Source organism: Pseudorca crassidens, chromosome 17 (assembly GCF_039906515.1).
Source record: "Pseudorca crassidens isolate mPseCra1 chromosome 17, mPseCra1.hap1, whole genome shotgun sequence".
NCBI lineage: Eukaryota > Metazoa > Chordata > Mammalia > Artiodactyla > Delphinidae > Pseudorca > Pseudorca crassidens.
This window is the reverse complement of record NC_090312.1, coordinates 4,190,952-4,206,668: the sequence shown is the minus strand read 5'-3', so window position 1 is coordinate 4,206,668 and position 15,717 is coordinate 4,190,952. Positions and strand designations below refer to the sequence as shown.

At 44.6% G+C, this 15,717-nt stretch overlaps 1 protein-coding gene across 7 annotated transcripts in view; it reads right to left on the bottom strand.

The window, feature by feature from the left end:
• The window catches only part of TRAPPC9 (trafficking protein particle complex subunit 9), a 509,996-nt gene that overhangs the window by 192,707 nt on the left and 301,572 nt on the right, over positions 1-15,717 (bottom strand). For all 7 annotated transcript variants that reach the window (XM_067712818.1, XM_067712816.1, XM_067712820.1 and 4 more), the window contains one exon: positions 8,065-8,207. In XM_067712818.1, coding sequence (XP_067568919.1) covers positions 8,065-8,207 — 143 coding nt within the window. The remainder of the gene's footprint in view (positions 1-8,064; positions 8,208-15,717) is intronic.

Below are 15,717 nucleotides of genomic sequence, written 5' to 3'. Positions count from 1 at the left end.
CGTGTAGGGGAGGCGGAGGGGGGACTGCTAATGGGTACAGGGCTTCAACCGGGAGAATGAAAAGTTCTAAAATTAGATGGTGGCGATGGTTGAACAACTCTGTGACTATACTAAAAACAACAACTCTGTGACTATACTAAAAACAATAAATTATACAGCTTAAGTGGGTGAATTGTGTGGTATGCAAACAATGTTTCCACACAGCTTGCGTGTACATGCAGCGAGAGTGCCCGGGGGTGGTGGAGGTGAGGTCAACACGCTCCCGGCTCAGCCACAGCACCGCGTCACCTCACCAGGGCGCAGCGCTCAGCACCACCGTGGTCTTGACGGACACATCATTTACTCTCTGTTGTACTGTCTACTTTGCACTCATAATGGACCACAGGTACGAGAAAAGAACCACGAAGACCACATGTTAAAAGGGGCACAAAAATGAACACCAAGACACCTGTGCCTCAAAACCCAAGGTTAAAAAGGTAACATAAAATGACAACTATGTCATATTTGGCTTTTCATTTTCTGGGAATGAAGACAAGCCCAATTCAAAACGGACGGAAAAGTACTTAAAAATAACTTGAAATCATGGTTCAATGTAGCATCGTTTGCAATTAACTCTATAATGATTAAAACTTTGAAAATGCCAAATGCAAAAATTCTAAATGGAAGGTCACAAAAAACTCTGGCCAATTGTTGATGATAGACAATCTACATTTTAACATACGATGTCAATCCCTAAATCAAGTATGGCATGGGCCTTTTTAATTGGTATTTATAAATCATACTTCTTAACATAATTAGTGTATATTACTTGTTAAGTAGGACAATCTTTAAATCTGTCTTTAAATAATGAATACTGATAGCATTCTTAAATGAACATTAACACATAACATTCAATAATGTAATAGTTCAAAATAAAATACAGATCACTTAAAATTATTGATTGTAATACTTTAATAATATGTATGGTTGAGACATAAAATAGGTCCCTTCAAGGTACAGCCGTGTGAGTGAAGACAGAAAAATGGGAGGTGATTCACCGCCTGGGCGGCTCCTAACTGGTGACACTGGGGACCAGAGGGTGCTAACTGCTGTGTCAACCTAAGTGACATGTCCAGCTGCTCCTGCCATGGGAGGTGGGGTCCCAGCTCCTGCCTGTGCAGATCTACACTATGTTAACACTTGGAAAGACGATGAAAAGCGTGCTCATCATTTCAGGGAACACAAGCCAACAGGAGCAGGAAGGGATGAAGCAAATGCGTTAAGTCATTAAGCTCCTTCCACCAGAGATTCGATGAATGGGTTAGAGAGAGATGGGAGCCCTGGGGCAGACCCAGTCCCCTCCCATCACAGAAGCAGGTCTCGTCCGCATCCCCTCCTCTGTCCTCCCCAGGGTGCCCCTCACAGCCCAGCCTCAGTGAGGGCTCTGGAGAGGGTGAAGCTGCTGGGCGGGCGAGGGCTTCCCTCTGAGTAACACAGCCCTGGTCTTCGTACCAGCCACCCAGATGTGAGTCCCCAGCTGGGCTGTCCCTGTGCCACTTCCACACGGAAGAGGGGGAGTCCCTGACCTTGCCCTTGACAACCGCCGTTTCTCAGTTTTCTACCTGTGTCAGGCACTGTATTAGACGCTCTGTGTATTGCATTCTTTAAACCTTACTGCAGCCCTGCAAGATCAGTGTTCTCTCCATTTCAAGATGAAGAAAAATGATGCTTAAAGAAACAGGAACGACTTACTCAAGACCACAGGGCAAAAAAGTGGGAGGATCAAAATCTGAAATTGGATACAGGACAGGTACACTGGGCTCTGAAACCTGTGCTCGTTAAAATTCTAAATTGTTGTTAAATTTAAAACCAATTTAAATCAACACAGCAACGTAAAAAGGATCAACCGTGATGAAATCCGACATTGAAACTGCCTTTATTACATGTCTGTGAGCAGAGGCTCCCTACGGCGTGGAGCGGTCCTACTCCACGGGGGGAAACGGAATTTTTCTTCTAAATGTCTGGGGAGAAGCGCCACGGCGTGTCCGGTTGTATGATGTTTATTCAGAATGTGACAACTCCCACACCTTACGCCCTGCTCAAGGGAGTGTATTTTCCACAGAGCTCAGAGTAGCTATGTATAAGATCGGACCACTTACCCTAGCAGCCTAGAAAGAAGTTGCTCCTGAGCTGAGGGAGGCCAGGCACTCAGACAGGGCGGCGTGGCCCAATCCATTTCAATCTGGTCCCTAACAACATTACCAGGCAGCTTGGTGTGAAAAGTGAATTTTAATGGTAATTGATCTCCTAAATAAAAGTCAGCTGAAAGCTAGGTACACCCCTGAAGGAAGGAGAATGGTTAAAAAAAAAAAAAGCAATGAGAATTCCACCTCCCATCTATATTGTGCTTTGGCTTTGAGAAAACCCTGGGCCCTCTACTGTTTAATTTGATTCTCTTACGCCCTATGAGGTGAGCAGAGCCGGTGATCACTCCAGGGAGGGACAGGAGGGCTGAAGCTGCGAGAGATACAGAGATGCTTGCAAAGACCAGGGGGCCAAGGGAAACCCAGGTCTCTGGAATGCCAGTTCAGCGTATGTGTGGCAGGAAGCATGGGTTTTGGTGCCAAGAAGGCCAGAATGCAAATCGAATCTCTCTTTCTCATTAATGTGCAACCAGGGTGAGTTATTTAACATCTCCATACAGCAATGCTGACTTCAAAGGGCTCTCCGGAGTTTAAATCCCACCCACTTTTGGTCTCCTGGGTATTTATTCTTAGGACTCCCTGGTATATGTTGGATACAGACCTTTGTTGCATAAGCACATCGTAAATATCTTCTCCCAACGGAGCTTGCTTTTCGATGAGCTGAAGTTTTTAATTTTGATAAAAACCCTCTTATCAACTTTTTATTTTACGGTTAGTAGTTTCTCACTCCATCTGAGAAACCTTTGCTTCATGGAAAACTTTTAATTAAGAATTAAAACTAATTAACTAATTAAAACTAAAAATTAAACTCTTCAACTGAGATGACTACCTCAGGGATTCTATTTTCTCTTGTACCAACTTTAGTAATTCATGTCTTTCAAACTTTTTTCCATTTCATTTAAGTTGTCAAATTCATTGGAATATGATTTCTCACAGTACACTCTTATTATTCTTTTAATGTCTGCAGAATTTAGCCATGCCCCCCTCTTTCATTCTCATTATTAGTAATTTGTATGTTCACTCTCTTTTTTAAAATTCTGACCATCCTGGCTATAGTTTACTAATTTCATTAATCTTTTCAAAGAATCGATTTTGGGTTCCATTTAGTTTACATATTATTTTTTCATTTTCTATTTCATTCCTATCCACTATTATTATTTTCTTTTACTTCACTCTTTATTATTTATTTTCACTCTTCACTCTTTATTATTTATTTTCTTTTACTTCAGTTTATTCTGGGTACATTTTGCTCTTCTTTATCTTACACAGACACTTATACCACTGATTTTAAGCCATTCAACCTCTAGCATAAACATTTAGTGTTCTATGATATCAGTTAGCTGGAGTTGTTTACTAGTCCTGTGCAAGCTTTCTATATCTTTCCGTTTCTTTCTATATTTTCCTTGTTCTATCAAAAACTGAGAGACAAGGGCTTCCCTGGTGGCGCAGTGGTTGAGAGTCCGCCTGCCGATGCAGGGGATGCGGGTTCGTGCCCCGGTCAGGGAGGATCCCACATGCCGCGGAGTGGCTGGGCCCGTGAGCCATGGCCGCTGGGCCTGCGCGTCCGGAGCCTGTGCTCCGCAACGGGAGAGGCCATAAGAGGGAGAGGCCCGCGTACCGCAAAAAAAAAAAAAAAAAAAAAAACTGAGAGACGAGTGCTGAAATATCCAACTATAATTATCTGTTTTCCATCTCTCCCTTCAGATGTCGGTTTTATTTTGAAGTTATGTTTCTAAGTGCATTTGCATTTAGGATTGTCGGGTACTCTTGATGACCCTTCCGTCATTACAAATTATCTGCTTACTCTCTCTCTTTTTCTCCTGAAAGTCTACTTATTTGATAATATATCCATGCCATCTTTCTTATGATTACTGTTAACATGGCATGCCTTTTCCCCCCTATCTTTTTGCTTTTAAACTGTGCATATTTAATGTGAGTTTCTTATAGAAAACACAGAGAGTTGGCTCTTGTATTTTTATACAGTATGACAATTTCCACGCTTTTCCCCACCACATATATATCCAGTTCTTCCATCATCATTTGTTGGAAAGATTTTCATTCCACATAAAATTGTTTTCATACCTTGCTGGTCACATGATCAATCGATCATACATGAGTGAGTCTATTTCTGGACCATCTATTATGGTCCGTTGATTCTCTATCTTTACAACAATAGCATTCTCTCTTGATTACTGTAACTTTATGTTAAGTCTTCAAGTCGTATAGCTTAAGTCCTCCAACTTTGTTTTTTTGTCAAGTCATATGCTTATTCCATTGGCAATAATCTGTTCCACTGTGAAATAATTTTAAAAACAGCTTGTCAACTTCCACCCCCCCAAAAAAAAGTCCTGTTGGGATTTTAATTGGGATTGCATTGAACTTATAATCAAATTTGGGGAAACTGGTGTCCTAGCAGTAACTGACACTTCCAATCAATAAACATGGTATCTCTCCCCAACTATTTAAGTCTTTCATCCATATGTCACATCATGCACAAAACTTCATTTGAGACAGATTCTGGGAAAAACTTTAACTATAAACCTCCTCAAAGAAAAAGTGGCAGAGTATCTCTGTAACTCCGGGGGGCAAAGATTTTAAATGTAGCATTTAGTTCAGTTACATTTAATGTAATTCTTGGTACGGTGGGTTTAAATCTACCACACTGCTATTTGTTTCTATTTAACTATATGTTCTTTTCTCCTCCTTTCTTGCCACCTCTTTCCCCCTTTGGGGGGTTATTTTTTAGTGTTCTGTTTTATCTCTCCTGGTATACTATCCATACCTTAAGTCATTGCTCAAGGCTTTACAACATGGGTCTCTAACATCACATTCTAACTTCAAATAATATAACATTTTGCATATAAAAATGTCCATTTCTCCCTCTTTTTCCATTTGTGACTTTTTTTTTTACATATTCTACTTCTTTATATGACATGCACTACAAAATTAAATGCTATTATTTCTTTCTTAGACAGTCAGTAGTCTTTTAAAGAAATCAAAAAGCGAGGATAAAAATTCTCATACCTAACCTGCTGACTTTATTTCCGGGATTCATCAGTCCTTAATGTAGATCTGAGTTTCCGTCTGGTATTATCTCTGCCTGATGAGCTTTTACCAGGCTGATAAAACACGAGGACTGTGTTCTCTGTCCATCTCTGATCCCAGTGGGTGCTTCACATAGCACCCAAAACATTGGAGGTGTTGGTATAAAGGTTTACAGTCTGCTAAGTGCTTTATTAGACGTACAAAGAACGTACAGGGGAACCCACAGAAGGACCCCCACTCTGCCTGGTCATGGTCAGGAAAATTTTATAAAAACGTAACATATATCAATGGCAAACAGACATTTTCCAAAAGGTTAAGTGAAGGAATGATAGTTTAAGAAAAAGAACAGTTTTAGAAAAGGAGGTATGCAAAGGCACACTGGAGTAAGCTGTCCTGACACGTCCTGGTGATGGTGAGAAGCAAAGTGTCTTTCACATGAACTGTGGAGGGACTGGGGACAAACAGCTGAAGAGGAACACCTAGATCAAAAATTTAAGTACCTTGAATATCAGAGTGGGGACTTTGAACTTTATCCCGCAGGCACTGGGGAAGTCTTTAAGCCGGACGGTGACGTGGGAACGTTCATGTGTGTCTACAGGACGATGCCGGAGCAGGGTTAGAGGCAGGGGGACTGAGTAGACGAGTATTTCTAGAGTCCCAAGGAAAGACGGCAAAGACGTGCAGTGGAATGCAGGGACATCAGCTCAACCCACAGGATTTGGGGCTCAGTTAGACTTAGCAGGAAAGGAAAGGGAGGATTAGAGGAAATCAAATCTCAAGCCCCAGAGCAGGGATCCAAAAGAAAGAGAGTGAGGTCAACAGGCGGGTAACCGGGCGCCAAACAGCACGTCAGCTAACCACCCACTCTTCTGAGCATACATTTGCACCAAACCACAAGGCAACATTTTTCTCATCTTAAACCGTCATTAAGAACTGCAGGGGCCATGACATGGAAGCCAGATATCAATAAGGCGAAAATAATCCAACTCAGTGACAACCTGTGAGGCTTCTAAGACCTATTTATATGAGCAGTGGCAGCAGGAGGTGAGGGGATGAAAAAGAACGCACACCAGGAGTGGACCAAAGCACAGGAAGGGCCTGAAAAACTCTAACGGTACCTGGCAGGCTTCCTTGCCAAAGCTTCCCGCCGGCAAGTGCTTTGACGCTTTATACAAATTCAAAACAGAGGCAATCGTTGGCAAGAAAGACCATTACTCTGTGGGTTGAAAAAGTGATAGATGATGAATGTGATCAAAATGTGCTTGGGCTGAGAAGCCCAAGCAAAGACATTAATTCTTGCTGAAGCCATTCTCCAATGGCTGGGGAGAACGGCAGTCCTTCCTATGAAAGTCTTTCCTACCCTTACTTTTGGGGGCTGTATCACTCTAAAGAGAGTTTTATATCGACAGTAACATCCCTCTATTATACTCTGTGGACTATAGAGCCCACTGGTGGAGGGGAGAGGGATGTTGCATGTGATGTTCTCTCCCCCACAGTCAAGGATAGACAGGTAAGTATAGCCTTAACTCCATTAAAAATAAGTAATACTGGGACTTCCCTGGTGGCACAGTGGTTAAGAATCTGCCTGCCAATGCAGGGGACACGGGTTCGAGCCCTGGTCCGGAAAGATCCCACAGGCCGCGGAGCAACTAAACCCGTGTGCCACAACTACTGAGGCTGAGCTCTAGAGCCCGCGAGCCACAACTACTGAGCCCACATGCCACAACTACTGAAGCCCACGCACCTAGAGCCTGTGCTCCGCCACAAGAGAAGACACCGCGATGAGAAGTCCGCGCACCGCAACAAAGAGTAGCCCCGCTCTCCGAAACTTGAGAAAGCCCGTGCGCAGCGGCAAAGATCCAATGCCGCCAAAAATAAATACATTTATTAAAAAAGAAAACAAAGTAATAGGAGCCCACTCTATCCTAATAGGAGCCCACTCTATCCTAATAGGAGCCCACTCTATCCTAATAGGAGCCCACTCTATCCTACCCCGAGATGTAATGTGCCCCTGGACGTGAGAATGTGGACATGCCCAGGGGTGATCAGGACCTGCCTTCCAGGGCGGCTCACCACCTGGGCAGGAATCTGACCCCAGAGGGTCTCCATTTGGCTGGAGCCCCACCCAGTGCTTCGGACCCCACTGCTCCCAGTTCATCACAGGTCAAATTCGGGGGTGAGGGACTGCCATTCTCCCACCTAAGGGAGGAATAACCTCTAGTATCTCTGACCACTTCTGGGTTTGAAGTAGACAAACTGGTTTCTTTCTCCTTAAAGGAAGACTAGGCCTGGAGAAGTAATCAAGAGAGAAAGCCTCTTGCAAGTAGGGTGCTCTGGGCAGAAATGACCCCACGCTCCAGATGGCTGGGAGCTCCGCAAAGATGGGGCTGAGACGCTGGGCAGCCTGGCCCTGCCTGCACAGTCCTCCTGGGGCGCCCGAAGTGACACAGACAGATGTGCTGGACGCCTCCAGAAGTCTCCAAGACAGAGAGCCATCGGCTGAGCCCCTGCTAACAGGAGAGCTGAACCAGACTGGAGTGAGCTCCAGCCTCGGGACAACGGGCGGGAGCCCTGTCCTGCGCGGTGACCACCAGAGGCAAGCATACCGCGCCGCCAACAGTATCACTACAGCGCGTGAAAGGTACGAAGTCCAGGCACTCCCGTCTCAATGAAGCGGCATCGCTCTACACTGCCTGTCTTCCTGAAGAAGACCTGGGGAGGCTAAATAACTCAGCACAGTGGACAGGGGGACCACAACGAACACCAAGGTCAGAATTCCAAACATAGCGCCCTCAGACTCTAGAACACGGCAGTCAAAGAGCAGAGGTGCATTTACCTGGTTGCCGGCAGCGTACTGACTCGTGTGAAGAATACAGATGGCTCAACCTCTACGTGCAGCCCCAGCGAGAGGTTCCTGTAATATCCTTCAATGTGGCCCGGGCCTCCGGAGTATTTGAAATTCAGGATAGCTTCCAGGGTCTAAAAAGATGTAAAAAATGGTAAGTTAGTACTCTCTGTTGCCCGCCATTCCCCCAGGCAGCGGACTTCACTCAGGTAAGGCTGAAGATTATCACAACTGGTAACGTTATTACCACGGGCAACTCTCACCCAGGGCTGGCACCTGGCACCTGACATCTGGTACCATCTTTCCTCCCATGATGCCCTGTATCTAACACCTACAATTCTCAGCCTGGAAACACGAATGGAAAGGAGCTCCAGAATTACTCTGTGATGGGATATAGCATTTGGGAGAGAAAAACACATTTCAATCAGCATCACTTAAACACACAGATCAGGTTGAGGGGGGAGGAGGGACTCCCATCAAGGAGCTAGAGCGTGGCTCCCAGGCTAACAGCGAGTAAGGCTGACAAGCTACAAACTCATGACACTGCCTTGAACCCACAGAGATAAGGTCACAGGGTAACCACATAGCCAGAAGGCCAAGGAGGAACAAGGTCCTTCCAGGAGGGACAGGGTGGGGACACATCTCACCAGGGGCAGAGGCAGCCACCATACAAGCTGGCAGGAAGGAATCAGCTCAGACGTTAATGAATTGCTAAAGGCTGAGTAGGGGCTCTATTGATAGTGAGGACTCTCCAGGCCCAAGGACAGTTCCCACCCACTCCGGGTCTTCTCCGAGGACCTCCCTGGGGGCTTACACAAAGGACTGGCAGGGGCAGGAGTGCAGGGGAGCCTCCCTGGTGGTACAGGCCTGGCAGAAGGGGTCAGGAGCCACCATAGGAAGAACAAGAAACAGAAACCCCAGCTCCAATCCCCTACCCCCATCCCGACCCCATCCAGACCCTTCTCTCCTCTAAAGCAAAATCTTGAGCTTCCGGAGGAGGGGGAGCCAATGCCAAGGGCACAAAGACAGGGGTAAACATCCGTCCTAGTGAGGGGAGGGCAGACGCTGCTGGGAGGGCCAGGAGCCGGTCCCAAGCCAGGATCCTAAAGCAATGCCACTAGAGACAGAGGCAGGAAACCCATTCATACACACTGCCCACCACTATACCAGGCAGGGGATGGCTACTCCTGGGGGAAGGGCAGGAACGCCGAGAGCCCACACGCAGGATCCAGGGGCACGGCTCCGACCTAGGACTGAGGCAACACGAGGACAGCAAGAGGGCCCCAGCTGCTCCTGGCACAGACCTAGCAGGCACCCAGTAAGAAGCCTCTGGGGGTGGCGTGAAGGTGTGGAGAGACCCCGGCCAGGTGCTGGTGGGCAGGGAGGGCTCAGGGCTGAGGATGGAGGACCATTATGGGAAAAACCCCTGGTACCTACCTCAGCAGCCCCGACTTTCTTCCCCTTCCCCCAGCACAATTCGGAGCCTGTGCTGCACCAAGGGTAACCATAGCAACAGGAAATCTCAAACCCAGCTCAACTTCTCACTAAAATGACTCAGCCTTCCCCGGTAAGGTCCTAAAACAGGCGTCAGCACACTATGGCCCAAGGGCCAGATCTGGCCCGCAGCCTGGTTCTGTATGCCCTGGAGCTGAGAACAGTTTTCACATTTTTAAAAGGTTGTAAAACAAAACAAACGACAAAACCAAAGAAGAATACGCGACAGAGACCCTAGGCAGCCAGCAAAGCTAAAATATTTACTATACGGTCCCTCACATAAAAAGTTTACCGATAAAACACTAAGAAGAAAACAGGAGGAAATCTTCATGACCTTGGATTAGGAATGGTTTCGCAGACATGACACCAAAAGCACAAGCAACAAGAGACAACAGGCTGGTGTCTTGGAAACCCAAGGAGGGAGGAGCTCTGGGATGAAGGGCCAGAATGCCCATTGCTGCAGCCAATCCACGTAAAAAGGGTCTGAGAAAGCGGCCATCACACTAATGGCGATGAACTGGTCACTAATGACCCTAGTGGAAGCCTCTTCCAGAAAGGGAAGAGTGAGGGTGAGCTCAGAGCATTGTCTGGGGCTGACAGTGCCGGACGGGAGCCTCAAAACCACGTGTTCAAGGTGGGGACTCAAGCACATTCCCACCTGCAAGAGCCAAGAGAAGCCACACTTGCCAACAGCAGAGCAGCTGCCTGCCCACCTGTCCTCCTGCTCTCCTCCCTACGCTTCAAGAGTCACACTTCAATAAGCCTTGCAGGCAAGACACGGCATTTAGCCCTCAGTCATTGCTTTCACTGACCGGTTTCCCCTCTCCAGAAGAGAGGCAGCCACAGCTACACAATTATTTAGAACTAAAGAAAACCACCTGTGTATGCATGCTGTCAGAGGCCATCCTAGGTGGAGAGTGGTTTTCCTCTGGGAAGGCCAGAGTACAGAAGCTCCAGAGACAGGCAAGGCAGCCTGGCCTAGTGTTTCACCATCCTCAGCCTCGGTTTCTCAAGTGTTAAGTGGGGACAATAATTAACACCTATCTCACTGGACTTTAATGAAGATTCAGTGAGAAAACGAAGGAGCAGGACATATATGCACTCACTAAATAGGTTCCTTTCTCCTTCTGCGACGTCACCACCTGACACCCTAAGGCAACACGGCTTAAAACAGGAGGAAATGTGAAACGTGTTTCAATGCCATTTGTTTATTTATTTATTTTTTATTTATTTATTTTTTGCGGTACGCGGACCTCTCACTGCTGTGGCCTCTCCCGTTGCGGAGCACAGGCTCCGGACGCGCAGGCTCAGCGGCCATGGCTCACGGGCCTAGCAGCTCCGCGGCACGTGGGATCTTCCCGGACCGGGGCACGAACCCGTGTCCCCTGCATCGGCAGGCGGACTCTCAACCACTGAGCCACCAGGGAAGCCCTCAGTGCCATTTATTTTATTTAACATTTTTCGTATCGTGGTAAAATACTCATAACATAAAATTTATCATTTTAACCATTGTTAAGCGTATGGTTTTGTGCATTAAGTACTTTCACATTGTTGTGTAACCATCACCACCATCCATTTCCAGAATTTTTCATCTTCCCAAACTGAAACTCTATACAAATTACACAAAACAAATCTACTCCCCTCTCCCCCAGCTCCTGGCACCCACCATCTACTTTCTGTCTCCATGGATTTGACTAATCCAGATACCTCATGTAAGTGGAATCATTGCATTTTTGTCCTGTTGTGACTAGCTTATTTCCTCAGCATAGTGTTTCCAAGGTTCATCTGTGCTATAGCTTATATCAGAACTTAATTCCTTTTTAAGGCTGAATAATATTCCACTGAATGGATATACCACATGTTGTTTATCCACTCACCTGTGAACGAGCACTTACGTTGCTTCTACTTTTTGGCTATTGTGAATAATGCTGCTATGAACATGGGTGTACAAATATCTGTTTGAGACCCTGCTTTCAATTCCTTTGGGCATATCCCCAGAAGTGGAACTGCTAGATCACATGATAATTCTGTATCTAATCTCTTTAAGGAATCACTACACCATTTTCCACAATGGCTGCACCATTTCACATTGCTACCAGCAATGCACAAGGATTCCAATCTCTCTACATCCTCAACAATACTTGTTTTTTTTTCCTGTTTGCTTGGTCTGTTTTTTAATAATCACCATCCTAATGGGGGTGAAGGGGTATCTCATTTTGGTTTTGATGTGCATTCGCCTAACGACTAATGATGTTGAGTATCTTTTTATATGCTTACTGGCCATTTGTACATCTTCGTTGGAGAAATGTCTATTCAAGTTCCTCAGTCCCATTTTAAAAGCTCATTGTTCCAACTCACCTCCCACCACTCCTCAAGACCTATATGTTTACAGGGTCCCTTGAACTTTGGTCCTACTAATTCTCTCAACCTGTATAAATGTTACTCCTACTTCATGGCCTCTCAAAAGCCATGCCTTCTCCAGTAAGATGGCTATACTGCCTTACTTTAAAAGGACTCCGTGAAATACAGATTTTTAAAAAATACTCAAGGATCATATTTTGGTTTCACCAAAGTCCCAAATTTTCCCATAGCATAAAGCACTGTACCGTCATCTCAAAAGGATTGCCAATTTTATGTCTTATACTTCTGAAAACCCTTGTTTGTGAGCAGAAGGTAAGATCCCCTCATACACACATCCAAATAAACCTTTCTGGAACGACTTTCTCAGTCCAGCTGACTCTCATCTGTTTGGTCTATTCTTTCATTCCTCTTTTCAGTCACTTCCCGGGTACTTTCTGAGTGCCAGGATCTGTGCTTAGAACAATGAATACAGTCTGGTCCCTGATCCCAGAAAGCTCACTAAATGTTGAGTCAATGAATGTCTGAGTAAATTATCTGATAAATAAGCAAATAAAACCAATCCATCACCCAACACATACATGGCAGCTTCCACAAATTGCAAGCATGGTGGTCAAGGAAATAAACAGGTTCTCAATTATGGCCTTGAAAAGCCAAAATCTGTGAAGTAATAAAAATGTCACACTGTCTTTTTTGTTTTTTAAGGTAAACTTAAAAGTTGTCTCCAGGTAGTGATAGAGTAGAAATCACCTGGGAAATGAACAAAAAATACACAGAGATAGAGAACTGTCAAGTACCATATAACAAAGAAGAAATAGTCTGTGTTTCTATCTTCTTGGAATTGGCTGTTTATTTACTCTGTAGAGAAGCAAGGAAAAGATATAATTATGGGAGAAAATATGTAATTTATGAAAATCAAGCACAGAAAAGATTTTCTAAAATTGAGTATTACTGCCTTTCTTCCTTGATTAAAAAAAAAAAAAAAAACCTCAGTCCCCCAAAATTAGAATATCTTAATAAAGCCATAAAGTGGGGTGATAAAAGACAAAGGATGTCCAAGCTTTATTTCATCAAAACATAAGGAGAAACAATGCAGTACTCTGCCATAAGACTTTCCCTTCTTAGAACATGCGATGGTCTTTACTTTGAGGGAAGACGATTATAAAAATCAGAAATGGGCAAAGAATTAGAGAAAAGTTACTTTCTAGGTATACTATCAATATAATTTATTATTTGAGCTAAAATGAAAGGTCTTTCAAGAGCTACCTTTTATTGGGCACCTACTAAGTGCCAAATGCAATGCTAAGTTGTCTTCACACATGGGCTCTAATGTTAAGAGCCCTACAAGGAAAGTCCAGTTTTCGCAAACAAGCAGTTAGGTGACTGGCCTATGCCACACACCCAGGGAGTAGCACATCCAGGATTCAAAGGCAGAGCTGCATGGCTGCACAGCCCTCCCTCTTTCATGTATGCAGACTGCTCAGAACAGCATTCATTCATTCATTCATCCACCCACTCATTCACTCACTGACCCCGAATGAATGTCTACTAAGTGTAAGGGACTATGGCAGATGACACAATGCCACCCCTGAGGGCTTGCTCAGGTCTAGTCAAAGACACAAGCCCCTAGATATCTAAGACAGTTGTGATATATTACATCAGAGAGGAGCGTCCTAGTATATACAAGGATACAGGGGAAAAAAGCCCGTGTGTGTCAGGTGTAGAGTTGGATAGGAAGAGCAAACAACCCAGCAAGGAAGGGAGGACTGGGCAATTATTAAATAGAAATCGGACAAATAATGGGAGAAAAAAATCAATTAAGCTAAAACCTATTTTGTGAAAATATCAATAAAAGTGACAATCCTCTAAGTTAGGCTGATCAAGGAAAAAAGAAGTGAGAAACTAATTACTAACATCAGGAATGAAAACGAGTATCTGTACAGATCGTGCTCACATGAAAAAGACGGTAAAGAAAGAGTGTAGACAATTCAGTGCCAATAGATTCAACAACTCAGGTAAAATGGGCACGTTACCAACGGAACCAACAAGAAATAGAAAACCTGAAGAGCCTCCTGCTAAGTGAAGACATTGGATTCATAAACTAAAACACCCTTCTAGTAGGAATGGATCTGAGCAACACCAACCATCAAAACAGCTCCTCCTCAAGAAGCCCAGAAGTCCCCTGGTGACTGAGAAGGGTCAGGACATGAGGTCCAGATGGAGGAAGATGTGTCTGGGGACTGTTAAAAGGCCAAAAGTCTGATTTCTGGTACCAAGAAAAGCAGCCGTTTCATCTTTTTTGTTGTGAGCACATGTTCACATCATTTGACCATTCTTTTTTTTAATTGACCTGTCAGGTTTTTTCTTCCAGATATCTAGGAGGTTTTATATATTGAGGAAATTACTCCTTGCCTGATATAAGCTGCAAATATTTTTTCACATTTGGATAGTATCTTTGGGTTTATTTACGATGTTCTTCGCCTTGCAGAAATGTTTAATTTTTTTGCAGTTAATGCATCAGTCTTCTTTTTTATGTCCCTTGCACCTTTTTTCATGGCTCCTGAATCATGGTTAGAAACACTCTCCACACTCCAAGGTTATAAAATATTATTCTCCCCTGTTTTCCTCTATGATTTTAAGGTTTATCTTTTAAACTTTTAACTTCAATATTATCTCAAAGTGACAGAAAATTTGAAAGGAAAGTACAAAAACCACCCCGTTACCCAACTCAACAACTTTTCACATCTTCTCTCATTTTTAAATTCCCTCTCTTCAGATAGAGACAGAAGATAGATAGATACATAGATAGATAGATAGATAATGAAATAATGACGATAATGGTGTCTGCAAGTTCTGTTCCTATTTTTCCATTAGTAATTAACAAGCAAGTTGTGTGGAGATGCTTTGAGAGGTGATAAATACCTTATTCCTCATTAAACTCTCACTCACTAGCTTTAGCATCCATTGACAATTTTCTAACAACACAATTTTCTTTTGCTACTAAGATGCTCTTGCTTCAAGGCTTTTCCAGTGAACAAACCTGAGAAATATGTGTCTGTACATACGTACATACATACATATATACTGGCACCTTGCTGTAGATAGATATGGATATAAGTATATATATAAGATACAGAAATAAACAGGGAGTTCAGAGTGATACCTCAAGTTCCAAATTTACACCACAAGATTCATTCTCATTTTCCCACACCTGTGACAACCTTCTCTAATGTGAGAAACGTAGGGTGCATCGTGCACCCTCCTCCACAGGACACAAGTCAGTGCCTGTTGTCCCCACCTCAGCCGAGGGCCCACAGGGAGAGGACTCCCGGCGTTCCACCATTAGACCTGGCACCTGCCCTTCATGGGTATGGGCGGGACAGAGAGCTCAAGTCCACCCTAAGACTCCGGGCCCAATGCCAAGTGCACTATAAGATCCCATCCAACGTTAAATCCGCGACAACAGGTCTGCCTTTGATCTCATCAGACTCACACCGTGGCACCTTCGTTAAGCGCCTAATGGCATTCCAACCTCGAGTGTGGAACCGTAGTCAGGTCCCTTCGCTGTGCGCTGCCTCTTTGATAGGCCTGGGCCCACATGGTCTGTTAACCTGGGCTGGAAGCATGGACACTCATTCTTTCAGATGGCTGAGATGAAATTACGGCTTTACGCCAGAGACGTACAAGAATCAGAGGCTGCCGAAGCCCGACGAGGCTACTCAGGATACAGGGCAGTGACCACTGCAAAGCCCGCGTGTCACGAGGCTCTGCTTTCCCTGGAACTGGGCTGCT